Source organism: Macaca nemestrina, chromosome 1 (assembly GCF_043159975.1).
Source record: "Macaca nemestrina isolate mMacNem1 chromosome 1, mMacNem.hap1, whole genome shotgun sequence".
In the NCBI taxonomy this organism is placed as follows: Eukaryota; Metazoa; Chordata; class Mammalia; order Primates; family Cercopithecidae; genus Macaca; species Macaca nemestrina.
The window spans coordinates 18,287,953-18,311,886 of record NC_092125.1 but is presented as its reverse complement, the minus strand read 5'-3'; the positions used below and the strand labels follow the sequence as shown (position 1 = coordinate 18,311,886).

Below are 23,934 nucleotides of genomic sequence, written 5' to 3'. Positions count from 1 at the left end.
TCACCGTGTTAGCCAGGATGGTCTCGATCTCCTGACCTCGTGATGCACCCGCCTTGGGCTCCCAAAGTGTTGGGATTACAGGCATGAGGCACTGTGCCCAGCCAACTTGTGGTTTTATAAGAAGAGCAGAAAAATATGAACAATCATGCTCAGCCCTTCACCATGGGATGCCCTGCACCATCTGGGGACTCTGCAGAGAGTCCCCACCAGCAAGAAAGACCTCTCCAGATGCAGCCACTCAAACTTGGACTTGTCAGCCTCCATAATTGTAAGAAATAAATTCCTTTTCTTTTTCTTTTTGTATAAATTCTGGGGGTACAAGTGCAGTTTTGTTACATGGATATATCGCCTAGTGATGACCATTCCCTGAAAAATGTACATGGCACCCATTAAGGAATTTCTCATCACTTACCCCCTCCCACCTTTTTTTTTCTTTATAAATTATCTAGTTTCAAGTGTACTGTTTTAACCAGAAAATGGACTGAGACAACATGGTATTCGTTCCTGGAATGCTTTTCTTAGCAATTAGGGAGGCCAGATACAGTGGCTCACGCTTGTAATACCAGCACTTTGGGAGGCCAAAGCATGTGGATCACTTGAATCCAGGAGTTTGAGACCAGTCTGGGAAGCATGATGAAACCCCGTCTCTACAAAAAATATAAAAATTAGCCAGGTGTGGTAGCATGCACCCGTAGTCCCAGCTACTTGGGAGGCTGAAGTGGGAGGATCACTTGAACCCTGGGAGGTCAAGGCTGCTGTGAGCCAAAATCACACCACTGCACTCCAGCCTGAGTGACAGAGCTGTCCCCACCGCCTCCCCCACTCAAAAAAAAAAGAAAAAAAATTAGGGAGACATAGCAACAAGTGCTTTAACTGAGTCAAACTGTCTCTGGTGTCCTGAGCTGTGGAGTTCTTCCTTGTGTAGTGCCATTTCAGTCATTTTCCTCAGAAATGTTCTTGAGTGACCACTAGAAATCAAACTTTACAATAAGGAGAACCTTATCTGTCTTGTTTACTGTTATAAACAATAATGCCTTATTCATAGTGAAGGAATTATGAATTATGAAGGAATGAATAAGTATTCCATAATTGGCATCATTAATTCCCTCTCTACAGAAAACTGAGGCGTCAACAGAAGAGACCCACCTAAGCTTGTCCGCGACCACCCGCTCACCTCATAGTTTGGGGCAGAATTGAGATCACAGAACAGGGGTTCCTTTGTCTTTTGTTAAATCCGTAACATTGGATTGATGTGTCTAAGGTTAACCATTGGATATAATAATAATGATATTAAAAACTGACCCTAACGGCACGATGTATTAAAGTTTCCAAGTCACTCATTTGGAAGTCAAGTCAAACATAGCACTAATTTTTCAGTGTAACAATCGAATACCCAAAGTGATGGCCAACATTCCCATTACACGTCTGACATCTTGGCTCACAGTCATGGCCCTGGAACTCTTCTCCCTAGAACAGTCCCACGTAAAAAATCTATTAATCCCAGAGCTTTGAGAGGCCAAGGCAGGAGTATGGCTTGAGGCCAAGAGTTTGAGACCTGCCGGGACAACACAGTGAGACCCCATCTCTACAAAAATAAAATAAAATAATTAGCCAGGTATGGTGGCACACACCTGTACTCCTAGCTACTCGGGAGACTGAGGCAGGAAGATTGCCTGAGCCCATGAGTTTGAGGCTACAGTGAGCTATGATCATGTCATTGCACTCTAGCCTGGGTGACAAAGCAAGACCCTGTCTCTAAAAAACAAAAAAAATTTATTGAGAGAGAGAGACAGCAAGGCCGGCTGGTCTCGAGGAAGAGAAATAAACCTCTACAAGAAAACTGCCACACCCTGTTTGAGCCCAACCTGTTCACCCTCAAAGACAGAATGACGGTCTCCCCCTTCTGTCTGCACTCCTGGCTGTTCACAGAGCACAACAACAGGGAAATGCTGTCTGTTCTACTCATGTGTTTCTGGTGTCTTCCAGTAGAAATTCACTTTATCATTTAAAATAATTACTTATATATTTGTTTTTTTGGCATTTGCTTACCATATTCTCATGTTTTATCTTATCTCCCTGCTTAGAAAAGTGAAATTGACATTATTGAGGATCTCCTCTGCAACAGGCACCGTGAAATCACATTAGTCGGATGTCGTCCATTAGTCAGACATTTTTCTATTAGATGTTTTGTCTATGTTTTAATGAGAACCTGCTATCAAAGAACTAACTTCTGTTTTCTTTCCCAGCTTGGCTTAAAGGAGTACTTTAGGACTAAGAACAACAGGATGAAAACAGCAGCTAAAGTAGAACACACTGGCAGAGACGTTCATATCCTCGAGCTGTGCTTCCGAAGCTCAAGCATGGCAGAGTGGCCTTGTTAAATCAGAGTTCAGGGCGCCACCCCGACAGTTTCTGATTCAGTAGGTCCCCAGTAGGGACCAAGAACCTTTTTTTTTTTCTTTTTCTTTTTAATAGAGTCAGGGTCTTGCTATGTTGCCCACATGGGTCTCAAACTGAAGCAATCCTCCCACCTCGACCTCCCAAAGCACTGGAATTCCAGGCATAAGCCACCGTGCCTGGCCAAGAACTTTAGTTTTTAACAAGTTTCCAAATGATGCTGGTCTACTGGTCCTGAGACCACACTCTGAAATTGGTGGGATAGGAGGCTGGGATCTTTATCCATTGACTCAACTCCCTTTCCCTGTGGTTGAAAGTTGCCCTAGGGTCTTCCGTGGGAGGGCTGGAGACTGACAAGATTCAAACGTTTTGGTGGAAAGTCCCAAGACAGGGAAGTGGGGTGTGCTTGAAGTGGGGCACTGCCATCACCCACCTACCCACCACAGAGGTGGGCTCAAAGGTAAGGCGTGGCTCACAAAAATCTTCTGCTAAGTACCCGTCTGTGCCTCCATTTCTTCCTCTTTAAGATGGGGGTAACTATACCAGTGTTCTAGGGTAACATGTCACCACCCTTGAATACAGCGTTGCTCCCTGTCATGACTCAAGGACAGGTTACCAGACCGGAGCCTCCAGCAATCCAGGAGCACAAACAAGGACGCCTTAAAACAAAACTTGTGTCCAGGGTACCCTTCGCTGCCTCATAGGAAATCAAAATGGCCTGGTAGACAACTGTTCATAAGGACAAGAGCCAGCATCACTGCCTTTGAGTCCCAACCTACTCAAATCCATTTTCTGCACTGTACCACCTCATCATATCCCGGATATTGTTAGTGTCATGTCATTTCATGACTCAGGAGCTGCGGGTGACTTTGGTAAGAGTAGAGCAGTCGCTGTCTCATCTGTCACCTCCTCCCCTCACCTCTGTGCAGCCAGCATCCAGGGAGCCTGCCTCTTGCTGTCCCTTTCAAAGCTTTCTGGGTCTCTCTTCTGTGCCTTTGATCAGGTCTTTCATGCTTCCCAGAACACTGTCTCTTTCTCCCATGCCAGTGACATCCATTACTTTCTTCAAGGTCTGGCTCAAAACTCAGCACTCGGCCAGGCACAGTGGCTCACGCCTGTAATCCCAGCACTTTGAGAGGCCGAGGCAGGCAGATCACGAGGTCAGGAGATCGAGACCGTCCTGGCTAACACAGTGAAACCCTGTCTCTACTAAAAATACAAAAAATTAGCCGGGCGTGGTGGGGGTGCCTGTAGTCCCAGCTACTCGGGAGGCTGAGGCAGGAGAATGGTGTGAACCTGGGAGGCAGAGCCGAGATCGCGCCACCGCACTCCAGCCTGGGCAACAGAGTGAGACTCCGTCTCAAAAAAAAAAAAAACAAAAAACTCAGCACTCTTGGGAAATTTCCCCTCCAGGGAGACAGGGTCACACAGGGCACAGAGAACCTTGGTGGGAGGCAGAAGCCCTAGGTTTGTTTATGTCCTGGTTCAGACACTTTGCAGCCTCATAGATGACATTAAACAAGCTCCTTAGCCTCATAGATGACATTAAACAAGCTCCTTAGCCTGTTATCTTACTTTGGGCTACCCTAAAAGCAGAGACTATGATATGGACTTGGATATGTGTAGTTAATTTGGGAAGTGATACAGGGAAGCCGGAATGAGGGATGGGAAGTAGGAAAAATCAAACAATTATGTGTCATTGAGCCCACTGCCACTGTGGGCTACTGGAGATCAGTCACACGGGGCACTGTCTGTGAACCGTGTTACAAGCCCCTCAGAATTGGACCCCCAAAGAACAGGAGGCTGGGATCTTTATCTGTTGACTCAACTCCTATTCCCCATGGTTGAAGGTTGCCCTGGGCGCACCCCTGGGGGCTGACAAGACCCAAAGGCTTTGGAGAAAGGCCCTGAGACAGTGAAGTGAGTTGTGTTGGAGGTGGAGCGCCGTCATCACTCACCTGCCCACCACAGAGGTGGGCGAAGGGGTGACGTATGGCTCACAAAAATCTTCTGCTAAATACCTGTCTGGGCCTCAGTTTCTTCCTCTTTAAGATGGGGTAACTATCCACGTTCTAGGGTAGCGTCAAATGACAGAGGTGACATATGCGAAGGCCCCTCCCTCAGCACACACCAGCCACCCCAGCGTCCCTGACTCTGTGTCCACTCGACACTTACAGCTGTTGTATTTGTCATGTCTGCCTGCATGTACGGTCCCTCAGTGTTATCTATGGCTATTTCAGGTCTTTTACCTTAGCTGAAGATAAGGGCAGGGTTCTTCTTTTTCTGTCACCCATCCCAAAGTGCCTGCTACACAGCTGAATGCCAAGTATGCCCTTGGTACAAATGGGTGTCCAGTGAACTTGCTGTCTCAAAACAGTCATCTGTGAGCCTGTTCTTCTCCATGGAGATGTCCTGCAAGGCCATGGAGAAGCCACAGGCAGCGTCCTAGCCTGCTTCTTACAGCTGAGAGACCAGCTCCAACATTGCGTGAGCCCATTGCCAAACTGCTGGTGAAGTGCCGTGCGCTGTGGCAAACACATGGCAGCCTGGGGAGGGAAATCATCTGACGCCTTGAGCCCTGGCAGGGCAATGGGCAGTAGATCAAGCTGGCCTGCCCCGCGTGGGCCTTCAGCAGGGATGCGGGCGAGGCTCCCAGAGGACGATGACTCATGCCTACATCTGTGGCTGGTTATTCCAGATGCTGCCCTGCAATGGGACTGTTCTCTGCTCTCCCGACCCCCGGCACCGGTACAGCATGGGAGTGCATGAGAGTGAGCTTTGGTTTCTTTAGGGGAGTCACTGCGTAATTGGAGAGCAGTGTTCATGGGCAAGACAAAGGAGGGCCGGCGCGAGTGAGGGAAGACGAGAAGATGATGTTCCAAACTACTCTCGGCATAAAGTGTGCTTTGAATATTTTGGGCTATTTTTCCAACTGTAGGGAGAGTTTTCCCTGAGACACTGATTTGTCACCAAGGCAAGTGATGCTGGGTCTGGGGTGCTCTCTGCACCTACAGCCTGGAACAGAATCGTCTTCTCTGGGCAAAACCACGTGACTCACATGAGACTCAAAACTGGACCTTTCTTTCTGTCTATACCATACTTAGCAAAGACAACAGGTTTAATTGCTCTGTGAAAAATGCTAAACAACTTCTCAGAAGCAATAAACATCTCCTACCTACCTGAATGTTTACATTTAGACAGGCCTTTAAGATTATTAGCCTCTATAAAAATATACAGGCATACCTCAGAGATAATTCAAGTTCAGTTCCAGACCACTGCAATAAAGCAGATATCACAATAAAGCAAGTCACATAAATGTTGTGGTTCCCCAGAGCTTATCAAAGCTGTGTTTGCACTATACTATAGCCTCTTAAGTGTGCAATGATATTATGTCTTTAAAAAAAGTACATACGGCCGGGCGCGGTGGCTCAAGCCTGTAATCCCAGCACTTTGGGAGGCCGAGACGGGTGGATCACGAGGTCAGGAGATCGAGACCATCCTGGCTAACACGGTGAAACCCCGTCTCTACTAAAAAATACAAAAAACTAGCCGGGCGAGGTGGCGGGCGCCTGTAGTCCCAGCTACTCGGGAGGCTGAGGCAGGAGAATGGCGGGAACCCGGGAGGCGGAGCTTGCAGTGAGCCGAGATCTGGTCACTGCGCTCCAGCCTGGGCGACAGAGCAAGACTCCGTCTCAAAAAAAAAAAAAAAAAAAAAAAAAAAAAGTACATACATTATTTTAAAAAGACCTTATTGACAAAAAATGCTGACAGAGACACAAAGCGAGCATATGCTGTTGGGAAAATGGCACCGATAGACTCATTCGATACAGGGTTGCCGTGAATCTTCAATTTGTAAAAAACATAGTATCTGTGAAACACAATAAAGTGAAATGCAATAAAACAAGGTATACCTGTAAATAACTCTAGAATCAGTTATTTACTCTTTTTTCCCTTCACCTGGAATTCCTACCTGGTTATCTCCAACTACAGTAATCCTGTCCTTAGGACCTTGCTCAAATGCCCCCTCCTCCAGGAAGTCCTCATGATCACCTCCACCCAAAAGAGCTCTTCCCTGGAGACAGAGGGAGGGCAGGCACAAAAGAGACAGTTTGTCTCCTTTATAGTTTGACCTCACATAAATTTTGGTGTCCTGGAAAGAATAATGCCAACATTTCCACATTATACATGTGGAAATGGCTTTAAACTCATATAAATCTTTGGTTTAATAACCGTGTATAAATGCAGTTAGAGAGAGAGGGAGGATGAGGGAGATTTAAAAATAAGAGGCCAACGGAGAGGAGGCTATTAAACTATGTGGCAATGATTTATTGATTGAGAAGTAAAGGGAATTCCTCTCTTCTTCTAAATGATCGGTTTCCAACTTCTAAACACTCCCAGATGTGGAATGCATGTTTCTTCCTTCCATTCCTCTCTGCAGGCTGCCCTGACATTTGTTAAATGGGCTCCTGGGTCCTGGTTTGCAAATGTCGGCACTTTGAGATCCGTAGATGGTCATCCCTGGCTCCCTTGGGGAGTGTCCTGGAATCCACCAGCTCCATCTGCTCGACGAGAGACTTGAGTTTGTTCTGTTACCTCTTTCATCATTAGCCAAAGCTCTGGGACTTGGTTAAAACTTTAGGCAGTTAAAAAGACTGACTTATGGAGATAGTAGTATTTTCATTATATTATCCGCTTGAATTTATGTTCTTGAATTCCATTAACCTGAAATATATCAAAATACCAAGATGTTATGAATAATGGGAACAAATACAGAAAAGTGAAAACAGTTGTCTATGAAGTTTCTGCAGGATGAGAAGTAAGGGAGGACAGCCTTCCCTCTCAGATGGCTCCCCACCTTCGGGTCCATGAAAACCACTGGCCAGAGCCTCAGGGGAGCCTTCAGTTAATCCTTTTTAAATGAATGAGAGGTGGATGGAGGAGGGCATCTTGCCTACAAGTTGGCCTCCAAATGTCATGTTGTATTAATAATTCAGCTCATGGCTTCATACTGCAGGTCTACTCAAGGAAAAAGTTATGTCATGCTTGCAATGGTCTTCAAAGTATGCCGTCCTTTTCTTTCCTCTTCCACTGCCACTAGCATACTCCAGGTCGAATTGTCTATCTGGTGTGCCTGGTCTTCCCAACTCCGGGTTACTCCCTCTCCAACCACCCTGCACCCCTCTGCTGGCCTCCCCGTCCTCAATCACCCTGCCCCCCCTCTGCCAGCCTCCCCTTCTTCAATCACCCTGCCTCTCTCCCCCACCAGCTGGCCTTCCCCTCTCCAATCACCTTGCCCCTCCTCTGCCAGCCTCCCCCTCCTCAATCACCCTGCACCCCTCTGCAGGCCTCCCCATCTCCAATCACCCTGCCCCCACCCCACACTGGCCTCCCCCTCCTCAGTCACCCTACCCCCCCCACCCGCCTCCCCCTCCTCAATCACCCTGCCCCCCTCTGCCAGCCTCCCCCTCCTCAATCACCCTGCATCCCTCTGCAGGCCTCCTCCTCTACAATCACCCTGTGCCCCTCTGCAGGCCTCCTCCTCTACAATCACCCTGTGCCCCTCTGCAGGCCTCCTCCTCTTTCACAGACCCTCTGGTTGGGTGTCTCTATTTTTGTTATTACTTTAGATAGCAGCTCTTTCTGGCCTTCACCAGCCGTCACCAGTGACAGCACATCACCAAAGCCCTGGGTACAGACCATCCTCATTGTGACCTTTGTGCTTTGGTTTGCATCAGACCATTTGGTTAGAAAGCTGCTCTTCCTCAGGCCTGCCTGTCCAAGTTCTACCAATTTCTGAAGATCTGGATTAAATGCCATCTCACCGACCTTTACCACATCCCCTCTCCTCTATGCTATGGCCACTGTTGCTGCCATGGCCACAGCAGGAAGCAGACTGTGGGTACTGACTGCCACATAAGGACAACAGTCACGCAGCTCTGGCAACCCCTGAGCAGTTGCTGCAAGGAGGACACCTGATGACACAGGTGGCAGTGTGCCCACATGGACAAGCAGTCCCCAGAGAACCTCCTTGCCGCATGTTGTCCCCATCCCCTTCTCCCTTTGGGTCTGGCACCTACAGTGGCTGTCACCTTCCGCAATGCCCATGTGAACTTCCTAGCAACAGGGCACTCCTGTTGCCAACAAACAGAAATATGGAGGGCTCTGATTAAGCTCTTTTGAAAACATCATATAATAGAGATCAAATCAAGGAAGCTACATTTCAGAAACATTAGTTATGTTCCTATATCAATAAACAATCGCTATATGGGATCCACTATTGCAAAATCTCCCAATCTCCTCAGAAAAAGCAAAAACCACCCTTGCCATGTATCCTGTATTTGGGGGAAAATCAAGGAACTCCCTGAGATTAATCGTACCTACTTAATAGAAACCTTCATCTGAGAAGCACTAAGTACTTTGGACACGTTAGCACGTAGGTCCTAATAATATTCCTATTAAGAAGAAAGAGGTTAAATTTACTTCACCTAATGGTTGGGGAAACTAGTCTAGAGACAGAGAAAAAGTGATCTACTCAAGCTCAGGGAATATCTCAGTGTTAGTGATGAGAATAAAACTCAGAGGCTGGAATCTCAAACTAGTGTGCTATCACAGTATGTTATTCAGTACACATTCATTCATTCATTCATTCATTCATTCATTCATTCTGTGCCAGACACTGTGCTAGGCTCCCAGGAACAATGAGCATAAGACCCAGCTCTTATCAAGCTTGTCATCTAATAGATGAGGAAGAGAATGAAAAGCAAGCACACAGACAAAAGCACTAGGCTGTGCTAAGTGCTATGAAGGAAACAAGCATCCATTGAATCCTTACGGTGCCTGTCATTTGTTCTCATAGCATCCCTATGAAGAAAGTATTTTACAAGTAAAAAAGCAGAATCTCTACAAGGTCAGGTGCTTGCCCAAGGCCTCACCACTCACAAGTGACAGAGCAGAAATCTAAACACACTATCCTTTCCCTCCAACAGCCATTCACCATGGAGCCAAAATGCATCCACACACTCCCAGAGCCAATCTCAGAAGGACAGACAAACACCAGGACTGTGCCAGAACTCCCTTTTCCTTCTAGTGTTGTGTCTCTTCTTCCCTGTTCATCAAGGAGAAGAGGCTGGTGGGCGGCACAGCCTAAGGAAGGAATGGTGTCTGTCTTCAATGCTTAGGAAGCTTTGAGACATTCTCCAAACTCCAGCTCCAAAGAATATGCCCATTCTAAGCAGTATATACACAGCAGAGTTAAGAAGCTTTAGTAGGGGCCAGTGTGGTGGCTCACACCTGTAATCCCAGCACTTTGGGAGGCTGAGGTGGGTGGATTACTTGAGGTCAGGAGTTTGAGACCAGCCTGGCCAACATGTTGAAACCCTGTCTCTACTAAAAATACAAAAATTAGCTGGGCATGGTGGTGCATGCCTGTAGTCCCAGCTACTCGGGAGGCTGAGGCAGGAGAATGACTTGAACCCGGGAGGCGGAGGTGGCAATGAGCCAAGATCGCACCACTACACTCCAGCCTGGGTGACACAATGAGATTCAAAAAAAAAGAAAAACAAAAAGAAAAAAAGCAGCAGCATTAGCAGGTGCCTCTGAAACGGGAAAGGTTCCCTTGTCCCTCACAGGGCATGCAATGGGATATGGCTCGCTTCTTCAGTGCCCCGCTGCTCAAACTCAAAGCATACAGATGGGCAGGCTGTGGGGCTCTGACCCCATGGCAGTATCGAGGGGTGAGGGTTTACAGCTGAAGCCCCAGTGGGCGTGTGTTACAGGATGCTCTTTTAGTTTAGCCGTCCGTAGGCGGCTTGTGTTAGTCAGCTCAGTTGGACCCCTGCCTTATCACAAGGACAGAGGGCTTTCTGTATCCTGGGATTCTTGCTTTCATGTACTGGAAGAATCAGACCACACCTGCACTTGGGGAATGAGTTCAGGGTTTTATTGAGTGGAAATAGCTCTTGGCAGGTGGGGGAAGCCAGAAGGGGATGGAGTGGGAAAGTTTTCCCCTGGAGGGTGGCTACTGAGCGGCCAACTCTTCTCTGACCACCCCAGCTAAACTCCGAGTTGTTCTGCTGGTCAATGGCCTGCTGGCCTGCTAGTGCCTGTGAATATGCCCTTAACATCCAGCCGCCTGTGTGTTTACCTGCTAGGGTCTCGGGGTTTTTATAGGCACAGGATGGGGACGTAGCAGGCCAGGGTGGTCTTGGGAAATGCAACGTTTGGGAGGAGAACAAAAATCCCTGTCTTCACCTAGGTCTGTGACCACGGGTCTGAGGATAGAGCCCTAGCCAGGGACCATACCCTAGGATGGAAAGACGTTCTCTCTGCCCTGGGTAGCATGATAACAAGGCAGATAAAGGCTACAGTGGAAATAAGCAGAAGCCACAGTGGGCTCTGCAGAGGAAATCCATAACTTTCTTGTAGGAGAAAAAGAACAGAGGGTGAAGGATAAGGAGGTTCACCTGGCACACAGGTAGGGGAAGCATGGTGAGAAAGAGACGACAGAGTCTCTCAGTCCTGAGAAGAGACAAAGCACGGGGCCAGGGATCACTCCGACCGCCTGGACAGGGCGCTTAAAGGAGAGGAAGTGTGGGCGGGGAAGGTGGAGTGGTGGAGACCTGGAGGGTCCACATTACATCAGAAGCTGCCTCTATTGCTTCCTCGTCTGCTTCCCTGGCTCCACTCCTTTTGGGGTGAAGAACTGGCTTTATCTCACCACACTGTCTTCTGCCTCTCCTGTATTTGCCTCACGATGGTCACAGCTAAGCTTGTGAAACTTAAAAACCAAAAGCGGGCCGGGCGCGGTGGCTCAAGCCTGTAATCCCAGCACTTTGGGAGGCCGAGGCGGGTGGATCACAAGGTCAGGAGATCGAGACCACCCTGGCTAACGCGGTGAAACCCCGTCCCTACTAAAAATACAAAAAATTAGCCGGGCATGGTGGCAGGTGCCTGTAGTCCCAGCTACTGGGGAGGCTGAGGCAGGAGAATGGCGTGAACCCGGGAGGCGGAGCTTGCAGTGAGCGTAGATTGCGCCACTGCACTCCAGCCTGGGCGACAGAGTGAGACTCCATCTCAAAAAAAAAAAAAAAAAAAAAAAATTAAAAAAACAAAACAAAAGCAAAACCACCTCTCTTTCTCCTACAGACACAGAGCCAAGCACATGTAAGTCCAAAGTACGCTGGGTGGCCACTTCGCTGCTGTGGCCAAGTTTAGAAATGTGTTGAAAAGGACAGCTGACCTCTGTGTTGAAAAGGACAGCTGACCTCTGTGTTGAAAAGGACGGCTGACCTCTGTGTTGAAAAGGACAGCTGACCTCTGTGTTCTGCTGGGCATCCCTGTACACTCCCTCCCCTGGGCAAATGATTCCCTGGCCGTGAAGGTTTGTGCCTGAGCGTGGTGGAGGAGGTCTCAGGCTGAGGAGGAAATTGTCTCCTCAAAGAGGCACAGAGAGGGCCCTGGAGCCTGGCCACCTGCATTCCAACCCCAGCACCAGTGTTCTGGAGTGTGACACCAACAGACGACCTCCTGTGCCTCAGTTTCTGCGTATGTCAAATGTGATAGTAATTCCAAAAAAAACCACTGCAGGATTTTTTTATTTAGGTTAAGTTTTTAAATTTAGATTTGAAGCCAGCTGTGTGAGGAGAAGGAGCGAGCAGTCCAGGGAAATAGTTGGAAGGGAGGCTGAGAGTGGGAGGGTGAGAGCCCGCCAGCCCAAGCAACAGGGAGGGAGTGGAGAGCAGAACTGAGTGCCTGGAGGCAATGAATCTGCCTTTGCAAAATGACAGTAAGAGAAATCTAACATACCTAACTCTATCTTGCTTCTAACCTTCAAGCTTTTCTTGTTTATTCCTGGGTATAGACCAACCTAACTTTGAAAGGAATTTAGTTTATGATTTAACCTTAAAGCAAGGATGATAATAACCCTTCCCAAAACTAAAGTGCCTTTGTAAAACTAACGAAAGTCCACAAGGTTAGGGTCATGAGAGGGACATAGGCATAGTTAAATGGAACCAGCACTGTTCTGGAAGTCAAAAAATTTGTAGCGTCCCCAATTACTCCCGTAGATAACACCACTATTGTAGAACCTAAGATTTTTTTTTTAAGGTGTTTTTCTAACTTGCATTTCTGACAACTAACTGACCCCACTGGGTCCTCTCACCCCCACCTAGAGGAGCATGAAGACCACACCCTTGTGATTTTATCCCTAATCAATTAGCAGCACCCATTCCCTCACCCCCTGCCCACCAAATCATTCTTTAAAAATCTCAGTCTCTGAATTTTGGAGGAGACTGATTTGAGTAATAAACCCCAGTCTTCTACTTAGCCAGCTCCATTTATTCAACTATTTCTCTGTTACAATATTGCTGTCTTGGTAAATTGGCTCTATCTGTGCTTCGGGCAAGAAAAACCCATCAGACAACAGTAAAAGGGGCTGGGTTCCAAGAATGCTGGGTTGGAAGTGACCAGGCTTGCCCTGAGAGTTGCTACTTCCCCAGGGCTCTTATGGTCTCAGCACCTTAGGCAAGAGAGATGGCACCAGAGAGGCCCTCACATGGCACCTACCTCTTGCCCTGGGGTTTGTCCTATCTTCCTCCAAATATGAGCATGTCCTTACTTAGCCCAGGAAGGCTGAAAAGGAAGGAAGGTGCTCTGGGGGCTTCCTGTGGCTTAGCTAGGGGCACCTCTGAAGGATCAGAGATGTGGCCCAGCAGGACAGAAGCCAGCAGTGGACACTGCAGCCTGATGCAGAGGGGTGTGGGGTGACTTTGGGCTATTTTAGGAGGGTCAGGTCCTTATGCCTTGGAAGAGACCAAAGCTACCCCTCCACCACTAGACTGTGTTCTCTCTCTCTGCCCAGAGCTGCCTGGCTGTGTTTTCTCCTTCTGCCTCTCTGGGGCAGCCTGGCTGGAAAGAAACCAGTATTGTCCATTTGTCCAAATGCACATGGGGCATTTCCTACCTGTTTCCTCTGTCTCTCCAAAGTGGACAGATTCCCCTCCATTCCATTTTCTCACCACCTCCAGACTCTGGTCCTCTCCTCCCACCCTCTATCCCTACAAGCCAAGGCCCTCCCCTCAACACACTCCCATGTTTCACTCTGCCTCCTGATTGTCAAGTCTAGGTAGGGTCTTTCTCTTGTTCTCACCCTCGTCAGCCCCTCTGCTGAATGAGACAGGAGGCTGTGGTGGTTCTGGTCCCCTGGAGAAAACTCTCTTCATTCAGGCTTTTGTTGTTGTCCTGGATTTGTTTTTGCTTTTCTCACCATTTCTTTTCCATTTTCTTATTCTTCTTCAAGGTTGGAGGCCCTACCTTTGCTCCTCTCTTCCCCTGCCCTGTCCCACATTTTCCTATAGCATCCACTGCTTCTCTGCCAGCATTTCCCCACTATGTTCCTTAGGGCTCCAAGGAATAGGAAATGCTGCCTCACAGGCAGTTGAGAGGCTGCATTTCCACCAGGCTTCCTGATTCTGCTGCTATTGTGGCCTGTGATCCACACTTTAAGTAGCAGGTTCTAGAAAACAGGTGCCATGCAGGCATCGGAATTCTCTACCTCAGAAAGTAAGAAGCATTTGGGATTTACTTGTAGTACAGTATAAGACTGCCTGGGAGAAGGAGATAGCAGGAGCCCAGGAGACTTGGGGAGAGACAGTGAGAATGGCTGCGGGCCTTCCCAACAATTTGAAATTGTTTGCACTGTGCAGGTATGTAGGAAAGCCCCCACTGCTGCTTCTCCCTCCAATTCAAGAAAACATTCTACGTATTCAGTGTAGGACCAAAGCAAGAATACAAACAGAGGGTCCTATACCATATCTCTAAATATCTAGAAGTTACCAAGTTGACTTGAAAAATACACCTTCACAGAGACCTGGGTGTCCTGGATTGAACTGAGAAGCTTCTGAATCCTTGGACTTTCAACTGAATTGAGGATTCAGGGGGACAGGCCCCAGGTTCCTTTTCTTCCCACCCAGCCCTGACTGGCACTGAAGAGGGCCTCAGTATGGACATGTGGACACCCCAGCCCAAACAGCTGAACCACCAGAGAAATGTTGTCGTATCTGCACTTAATTCCACCCATTGGATTACATACATTCAGCAAAAGCAAACATAATAATAATAATGATTATTGGTTTTTGTTTTGTTGTTTTGAGACGGAATCTTGCTGTGTTACCCAGGCTGGAGTCTGGTGGCCAATCTCGGCTCACTGCAACCTTTACCGCCCTGGTTCAGGCGATTATCCTGCTTCAGCCTCCTGAGTAGCTGGGATTACAGGTACCTGACAGCACACCTGGCTAGTTTTTGTATTTTTAGTAGAGACAGGGTTTCACCATGTTGGCCAGGCTGGTCTCGAACTCCTGACCTCAGGTGATTCACCCACCTCAGCCTCCCAAATTGCTGGGATTACAGGTGCGAGCCACTGTGCCCAGCCTGATAATTGTTTTTTAAAGGAGAGGGACAGAAGAACTTTGCAAAAGCTCATGCCTGAGGTGAGCATGGGTAAGGACATACAAATCTGCTGTTAGTCTCTTCGTCGATTTCAGCTCTTGTTTGCCTTACATGGAGGGAGTGTTAAAAATACATCTTTTTTTCCAAAAATGCCTTCTAAATGCAAGTCAGTTACATTATCTGGCATTTGACAGAAGAAAGCACAATCTATTCCCCTGCTGGAGACAACAAATGTGTCTTTTTTGTTTTTTCTTAGAGATGAGGTCGTGCTGTATTGTCCATGCTGGAGCACAGTGGCTATTCACAGGTCCAAACGGAGCGCACTACAGCCTGGAACTCCTGGCCTCAAGCTGTCCTCCTACCTCAGCCCCCTGAGCAGCTTGGACTGCAGGTACATGCCACCGTGCTCAGCTAAGAAATGCATTTTGTTGTTGTGGGATTTCAGGAGACATAGTTTGTTAGATTTTAATATAGCATCTTCTTAAGAGATTTTTCTTTTTCTTTTTCTTTTTTTTTTTTTTTTTGGAGATGGAGTCACTCTGTCCCCCAGGCTGGAGTGCAATGGCACGATCTCAGCTCACTACAGCCTCCACCTCCCAGGTTCAAGTGATTCTCCTGCTTCAGCCTCCCAAGTAGCTGGGATTACAGGCATGTGCCACCATGCCCAGCTGATTTCTTTTTGTTGTTGTTGTTGTATTTTTAGTAAAGATGGAGTTTCACCATGTTTCCCAGGCTGGTCTGGAACTCCTGACCTCAAGTGATCAGCCCACCTCGGCCTCCCAAAGTGCTGGGATTACAGGCATGAGCCACCATGCCCAGCCTTCCTTAAAAGACTTTTAAGGGTAATTTTGATTATGCTCAATATTACCTTATACATGACCCTATATAATCAGAACAGTTTTTTAGAAACTATACCAAAATAGGATGATCCAGGAGAGCTACCAGGGACAGGAGACCAGGTAAGAGGCTGTTGCTTCTATAACAAGGAACAGGTCTCAAGTAGGATGGTGGTTGTAGGTCTGGGAACGTGCAGGTGTCAGATACCACAAAGAAATACTTGACAGAGCTTGGACATGGGTTAACGATGAGAGTCAAAGAAAGGGAAGAGGTCACCGCTGTCAAGTTTTAAGCTTGGATAACTTGAAGAATGGTGAAACAAAGAGCAGAAATGAGTCGGGAGGAAGAACTGATTTTGGAGGGAAGGATTTGAAGAGTCTAGCTGCACACAATTTGAGTTTGAGGAGCTGGTGATCGATGTAGGTACAGAGGATTCGAAGCCAACTAGAAATGTAAGGCTAGAGCTGGCAGGGAGGACAGCACTAGAAATGGTGCAGGGATGATGGTTGAAACCATGAGAACAGATACAGTCAGTGAAAGAATTGAAACAAGAGAGACCTGGCCAGGCTTGATGGCTCATGCCTATAATCCCAGCACTTTGGGATGCTGAGGCAGGTGGATCACCTGAGGTCAGGAGTTTGAGGCCAGCCGGGCCAACATGGTGAAACCCTGTCTCTGCTAAAAATACAAAAAATTAGCCGGGCCTGATCACAAGAGCCTGTAATCCCAGCTACTTGGGAGGCTGAGGCAGGAGAATTACTTGAACCCGGGAGGCGGAGTTTGCAGTCAGCCGAGATCACGCCATTGCACTCCAGCGTGGGCGACAAGAGCGAGACTGTCTCAAAAAGAGAGAGAGAGAGAGAGACCTAGAACAGAACCATGGAATGCGGTCCCAGTTAAGGATGGTACTGAGGCATGAGAGGGCTAAGGCTGCAGAGAGGAACCACATCAGGGGCAGGAGCAAAACCTGCCTTCTTTTAAGCCATCCTTGGTGTTGAAGGCAAATGATCTTCCTAATTCTAGTCAAGTCATTCCTATGCTTTACAATCTACATACAGAGAATGAAGTCCAAATTCCTGAAGATGAAGGCAAGACCAGCCCCTCTGCCCCACACTCCCTTTCCAGCCGCATCTGCAAGCCATCCCAAGCACACTAGGCACTTTCACCTCTCTGAACATTTTCTACCAACTTTGCCTCTGCTGGGAAGGTCCTTTGCTACCTGGCACATTTCTACTCCGCCTCTGCGGTCCCACATTCTCCACACCTCCTCTGTATAGCCGCCGCACAGCTATCCACCTCGGGTGGAAATAATTGGGGCCTTTTGGCTTTCCTAAAGCAACTTTGATGTTGCTTTTTAAAATCGTTATCACTTTGTCTTATTACGTATGACTTCTTTCTGAATCAAGCCTGAGATCAAGCAATCCAGAGCAGGGAAGCAAGAAAAAAAAAAAAAAAAGACAGTCAACAAAAAAGCAGCCAGAAGAGAGCAGAAGCCAGGGGAAGGCTAGGTCCATGGACAGAGGAGAGGGAGGGGTCAGATCAGAGGCTAAGGTAGAAATGAGCGGAAGGCAATGCCGGAGCAGGTTCCACTACCAGTAGACGTGGGAATGGGTAACAGTTTGAGTGAAACTGATGGTAGCTGGTGGGAAAGGCTTCTAGAAGCATCTGGAAGCTCTGCCCTGGTGTTGACACGCTAGTCGTCTCTCCTGAGATTTGATAACACAATTGTCTGATTCACCTTGGCTTTTTTTCCTTTGACTTCCAGATTCGGTCATATCTCCCAGACTCCAAGTAAAACCTATGTCCAAACGTCTTAAAGGATGCTCCCAGGCACGGCTTGATCCTCGTTTTTGAAACTTCAAGGGCTGGCTAAGTAAGGGGATGTATTTATTAGTCCATTCTCAAACAGCTATAAATAAACGCCTGAGCCTGGGTAATTTACGAAGAAAAGAGGCTGAATTGGCTCATGGATCTGCAGGCTGCCCGGGAAGCATGGCTGGGGGAGGCCTCAGGAAAGTAATGGAAGGTGAAGCAAGTCAGGCCAGACCCGGAGCAAGCAGAGAAAAGGAGGAGGGGCCACGCATCTTCAAACAGCCGGATGTCAGTAACAAGAGGCGGGGTAGTGCTAAACCCCGGGAAACGGTCCCCATGAGCCAATCACCGCTCACCAGACCCCACCCACCTCCAACACGGGTTACAACTCAACATGAGATTCGGACAGGGTCACAGATCCGAACCATATCAAGGGAGAAGCACCTAACTCAACCTCTCTGCTAGGAAATGACCAACTAAGAAACTCCCTTCGGATGCTTCCCTGTCCTCAAGCCTCTCACTTCACGCTAAAGAAAAACTGGCAGTTTATGTAGAACGATGGGATGGCCATTTTCCCCGAAAGAAGTTTCTCTTTTGGACCCGGCCACCTTTTTCAATCATGTCTATCACTAGGATTATTGTTATTCCACAATTGCAGGCAATGTTTAAATTTTGCACCGAATACTAAAGACACGGCTTTTTAAGATGTTTTAAAAACGTGATTCTAAAACATAATGACTTCAGACCAGGACACCTTTCAAAATCTTTCCTTGAAAGATCTTAACTTTCAATATATTGTAAGAAGCATTTAAAAAGAACATTACAAAACTATAAATAAGAGGTATTGAATTATTTTCTCCAGACTATTTCTAAAAAGAGGCACTTATTTAGGTAACCTTTATTGCATTCGTTTGCATGTTGTCTTCAGAAATTAAAGTACTTGCCAGGTGCGGTGGCTCACACTTGTAATCCCAGCACTTTGGGAGGCTGAGGCAAGAGGATCACTTGAGCCCAGGAGTTGGAGGCTGAAGTGAGCGGTGATCGTGCCACTGCACTCCAGCCTGAGTGACAGCAAGATCCTGTCTCTTCAGATTAAAAACAAAAATTATAAAATATCAAATTCAGAACATAAGTTATGAGTTTTCTTCCATCTCAGATAATTTTGTCAGTTAATTTAAAAATTAACTTTGTTCTGATGATCAAAATAATAAATGTCATTAAAAATGTGGAAAATAGGCCGGGCATGGTGTCTCATGCCTGTAATCTCAGCACTTTGGGAGGCCAGGTGGGTGGATCACCAGGTCAAGAGATCGAGCCCATCCTGCCCAACATGGTGAAACCCCATCTCTACTAAAAATACAAAAATTAGCCGGGTGTGGTGGTGGGCGCCTGTACTCCCAGCTAATCAGGAAGCTGGGGCAGGAGAATCACTTGAACCTGGGAGGCGGAGTTTGCAATGAGCTCAGATTGCGCCACTGCACTCCAGCCTGGTGACAGAGCGAGACTCCATCTCAAAAAAAAAAAAAAGTGCAAAATGGAGAAGACACAAATAAAATATAATTTTGCAAACGTTCTATTATATACACTCTGGTCTTTTCTCCACATGCTTGTATATATACAAAAAATAATAATACAATTCTTTTTATATAAGAAAGTTATCCTTCTATAATAAAAATAAATATTACACTATAACTTTCCCCTTTCAATCAACAATATTATGAACATTTTTCTAACTTTGTTAAATATTCTACTTAAATGCCATATAGTATTCCAAATAAAAGGATACATAATTTATTTAATCGAACCTATATTTGGGGGCTTTTACAGACACCAGAAGGAAGACCCTTAGGAAAACCCACCTTTCCTAGAACTCTACCTCCCTCTCCTCAGTGTGTGACCGCCGCTGGTTTTGTACCATGCAACCCTGTCTCTCTTGGAACAGGCCAGGGCCAATTAGAGGACTTTACTTAGGAACCTGAAACTGCGACTCAGAGACAGGCCAGACAATCTCTACGCAGCAGGGAGTGAAAGAGAAAAAGAGAGAGAATCCTATTCTTTTGAAACGTGATTTTGAGGGAGAGACTCAAAGTTCCTGGCTTCTCCACAGACATCCACCTCCTGTCCTTGCCTGAGGCCAGGCTGTGCCATTGCAGGAAATGCACTCCTTTTGCCTAAGTTAGCTTGAATAGGTTTCTTGCCACCCAAAGAGTTCTACCTAATAATAAAGGAGTGAACATTTTTAAGGATTTTGAAACCTATTTCCAGAAAAATCATCTCTGCATTTTAAACGTCTTGAATTTTGGCACAGAGGAGCCTTCTGGATATGGTTCCTGCTTGGAAGAGAGTCCACTGTTTAATGTTGATTGCTACCAAAGAGAAAGAAGCAAGTGTATCCACAAGTATTTGCCAGGTATCAGCAGAGACTTAACTTGGATTTACAGGGCTGGGTGCGTGCTCTCCATCATAGTTGATGCGCATAGGCACGGGACCTGAGTACAAGTGCAATTTTCCTTTTGAGAGGCTGAGGCTAGGGTAATTTTTCTGACTAATTTGAAACAGAGAACAGTTCCTGTAAATTGCAGTAATCCAAGCCCATTTGTGAGGAGGAGGTAGACTTAGGGATCTGTTGCCATCATCTAAACTCATGTCAGCAACTAAATGTTAAATCCTTACTTCCTGGTAAGAGGTCTGTCCAGAAAAGGACTGAAGCATGAAGAAAGTGGAAGGGGCTTTCTGCAGGAAGTTTATCCTCATTCTTTTTCTGAGGGGTTTGTAGCCACACCCCATAGTATGGATAACAGAAGTTATTTCCCCATTGTTCACAAGTCCTCATACTCAAACCTTCCATGATTTGCTCTTTTGTTAATTTGCCGTCTTTAGCTTCTCACGATTTCTAACCAGCTGTTTGTTGAGAAGCTGGGCACTTTGACACTACACCAAGGCAATAGTCCTAAAGTCTGGCTGGACCATACAACTCTGGCTGCTTTCCTCAAGTCACTTTTTGGTTTTTTTGTTTTGTTTTGTTTTGGTTTTTTTTGAGACGAAGTCTTGCTATGTCACCCAGGCTGGAATTCAGCGGCACGATCTCGGCTCACTGCAACCTCTGCCTCCTGGGTTCCAGCGATTCTTGTGCCTCAGCCTCCCAAGTAGCTGGGTGGGATTACAGGTGCGTGCCACCATGCCTGGCTAATTTTTGTATTTTTAGTAGAAGACGGAGTGTTGCCGTGTTGCCCATGTGGGTCTCCAACTCCTGACCTCAAGGGATCCACTCGCCTTGGCCTCCCAAAGTGCTGGGATTAGAGGCGTGAGCCACCACACCTGGCCCCTCACGTCATTTTTAAAAGAGAAATTCCTCTGTCGCTCTGCAGCCCCTCAGGGATCCGCCAAGTGACACCTGGCAAAGAACCACCCTATTTGACATCAGTGATCTCTCTGTGGCCCTAAGTTACCAAGTTGGTGGATGCCTTTTCCCTCAGGTTTTATGACTAGCTTATTTATAATGCTGTAACACAAAACTAACAAAAGTATACTAAGCTGGGCATGGTGGCTTATACCTATAATCCAAGCACTCTGGGAGGCCGAGGTAGGAGGATAGCTTGAGCCTAGGAGTTCAAAACCATCCTGGACAACATGACAAGCCTCATCTGTATTCAAAAAAAAATTTTAAATTTAGCCTGGCATGGTGGTGCATGCCTGTAGTCCTCCCTACTTGGGAGGCTGATGCGGGAGGATTGCTTGAGCCCAGAAGTTCGAGGCTGCAGGGAGCTAAGATTGCACTTTCAAAGAAGGATTGCAGGATGTCAGTGCCCCGCGGTCCCTCTGCCCCTGTGTCCCAGCTCTTATCTCACTCGATCATAATTATTCATTTCTTCTGCAGTAGGTGAAGCTGGTAAAGACCCAGGCTCTGGAGTCGGACTGCCTAGGTTCAAATCCCAGCCCCACCATTCAACCTCAGGTCATTTTCTTATGTTTTCTCTTCCTCCATTTGCCCACAGGTATTGTTTTATTTCCCATTCCATGCATATCACACGAAGATTCAACGAGATAACATAAATAAATGCTTAGCAAGTGCCTCGCAAATAGTAAGTGCTCACCAACCAGGAGCTATCATTATTGTTTTCATTATTATTATTTGTCTGTTTCCTAATTTGGCTATGAGTGGGCAGAGACTGTGTCTTTCTCATTCTTGTTCCCCAGCATTTAGCTCGGCGCCAGGCACTTATGGTGGGTTCTCCATAAACATTTATTAGTTGGATAGATGGGATGAATGAATGAGCTGGAAAAAGACAGGCTTATGTAGTCAGTGCTCCGTATACTGTCTCATTCCTTCTTCTTTTTCTTGTATTGGAAAGACACTTGTAACATTGAAAAAAGAGTGTAGAGAAAGGTTTTCATAGCAGAATCTGTTTCTCATCTCTGTTACATAGACACCATGACTCCTGTCTCCTATGTGATGGTCTGAGAATCATCTTTTTGCCAGTCACCAATATGCTTTTTCCTAAACAAAAAAAAATGAGCTATTTTTGTTTTTCCTAAACAAAAAAATGAGCTAATCATTTTTTCAAATGATTGAAAGAAATAGAAGGCTGGGTGTGCCTGTAGGCCCAGTGACTCAGGAGGCTGATGCGGGAGGATCGCTTGAGCCCAGGCATTCTGGGCTGGAATGTGCTATGCAGATTCGGTGTCTGTACTAAGTTCAGTACCAGGGAATTCCTGGGAGCAGGGGTCACCCAGTCATCCAGGTTAAGGAGGGGTGCACTGGCCCAGGTTGGAAGCAGAACGGGTCAAAACTCCTGTGCTGATCAATAGTGGGATTGTGCCTGTCAATAACCGCTATAACCACCATCCCCCAGTCTGGACAACATAGTGAAAATTTTAAAAAACAATAAAACTAGAGTAAGTGGGATAGAATAAAAGTGGGCTGTGGCTCCTCCTTCACATGCTTTCTCTTTTTTCTTCTTCTCTCGTCCCATTGATCACAAAACCCACACCACTACCTCACTGACACTATGCCTGCCAACACCGAGGCTTTAGTCATACAGGGAAAATAGCCATTTTATAGCGTTCTTCTGTGCTGTCATAATGCTTATGCCTTTTACTTAAAGAATTCCAGAAACTGACCTTAGGAGATCCAAATATTGAACCAAGGTTCCCGAATGTCCCACCCCAGAAAGGAATGCTGAAAACCTGATGTACAGCCTTGTTGCTACTGGCCAGACTACCAGGTAGCCCCTGCCATCACAACCAGGTAGGGTGCACTGACCTGCACGCCCTTCCCCTCACGTGCCTTGCCCAGCCCAGCCTGCACACCCTACCCCTGATGCCAAGTCCCATGCTTTGACTGATTACAAAAAGTCCTACCAGCTCTTCCCAGTGAGCTACCTGGAGAATCCTTGCACCTTCACTGTCTCGCTTCTACTGGAGTACAAGCCCCAAAATAAAGCCATGTCTGGGAAATCTGCTTGGCCCCGTGTTAATTCCCATTACATGGGGGAGCTGAAGAGCCTGTGGTCTTTAGCATCAGTAGTGAGCTATAGTGGTTAAGCTATTTTATCGTAAGTGTGACTCTAGAGGATGTTTCCTAATGATGCAAATTGCTACAGATACATCCATAAGCACAAGGAAATGGTAGAGAAACAAACATCTATGGTGAAATTATAAAAAGATGGATGGGCCATGTGATCTCAAAACTTAGGGCCACAGTTACCTTTTGGGGATGGCAGGGAATCAGGGGAGAGTGCACGGAGGGCTCCAGCTGCATTGGTGAAGCTTGCTTCCTTCACATAGCTTTTGTGTATCATTATTTATATTCTTTGTGTGTTTCAAATATTTCTCTTTTTCCTTCTCATGTCCGACAGGTAATGTGCCAACATTGTCACAAGGTTTGAGGGAGGGATATCTCACACATGAGCATGAAAAACCTTAAGTGTGTTTCACATTTATGAACCACAAAATAATGTGTTTCAAATCTTTCTTAATACATTGAAAGCAACAGCTGAAGATCATGAAGACAGTTCAACAAAGAAATACAAGCTGGTGGCTTGTGCATGTAATCCCAGCTACTCAGGAAGCTGAGGTGGGAGGACTGCTTGAGGCCAGCAGTTCTAAGACCAGAACGGGCATCATAGTGAGACTTCATCTCTAAAAAATTGTTGTAAAACTTAGCTGGGTATATTAATACATTTTGCATTTCTATAAAGGAATACCTGAGGCTGAGTAATTTATAAAGAAAAGAGGCTTATCTGGCTCATGGTTCTGCAGGCTGTACAAGACACACAGTGCTGGCATCTGCTTCCAGTGAGGCCTCAGGAAGCTTCCAGTCATGGCAGAAAGCAAAGAGGGAGCAAGCACTTCGTATGATGAGAGAGGGAGCAAGACAGAAGGGAGGAGGAGGAGATGAGAGGCTCCTTTAAACAACCAGCCAGCTCTCATGTGAACAAAGAA

General features: G+C 46.7%; 1 protein-coding gene, 1 long non-coding RNA gene and 1 pseudogene across 2 annotated transcripts in view; 1 reads left to right on the top strand and 2 right to left on the bottom strand.

Annotated features, from left to right (window-relative positions):
• Positions 1–2,548: 2,548 nt before the first annotated feature.
• Positions 2,549–7,059, top strand: LOC105499160 (uncharacterized). The gene is made up of 3 exons (XR_011610520.1): positions 2,549–2,857; positions 3,009–3,269; positions 6,836–7,059. It is a non-coding gene; the product is annotated as an uncharacterized lncRNA (long non-coding RNA).
• Positions 6,966–23,934, bottom strand: part of LOC105499159 (tetratricopeptide repeat domain 13) — a 102,140-nt gene continuing 85,171 nt past the window's right edge. The window contains exon 23 of the mRNA XM_011771641.2: positions 6,966–7,119. Within this exon, the coding sequence (XP_011769943.1) occupies positions 7,083–7,119 (37 nt within the window). The 3' untranslated portion in view covers positions 6,966–7,082. The remainder of the gene's footprint in view (positions 7,120–23,934) is intronic.
• Positions 23,339–23,448, bottom strand: LOC112423153 (small nucleolar RNA U13; annotated as a pseudogene).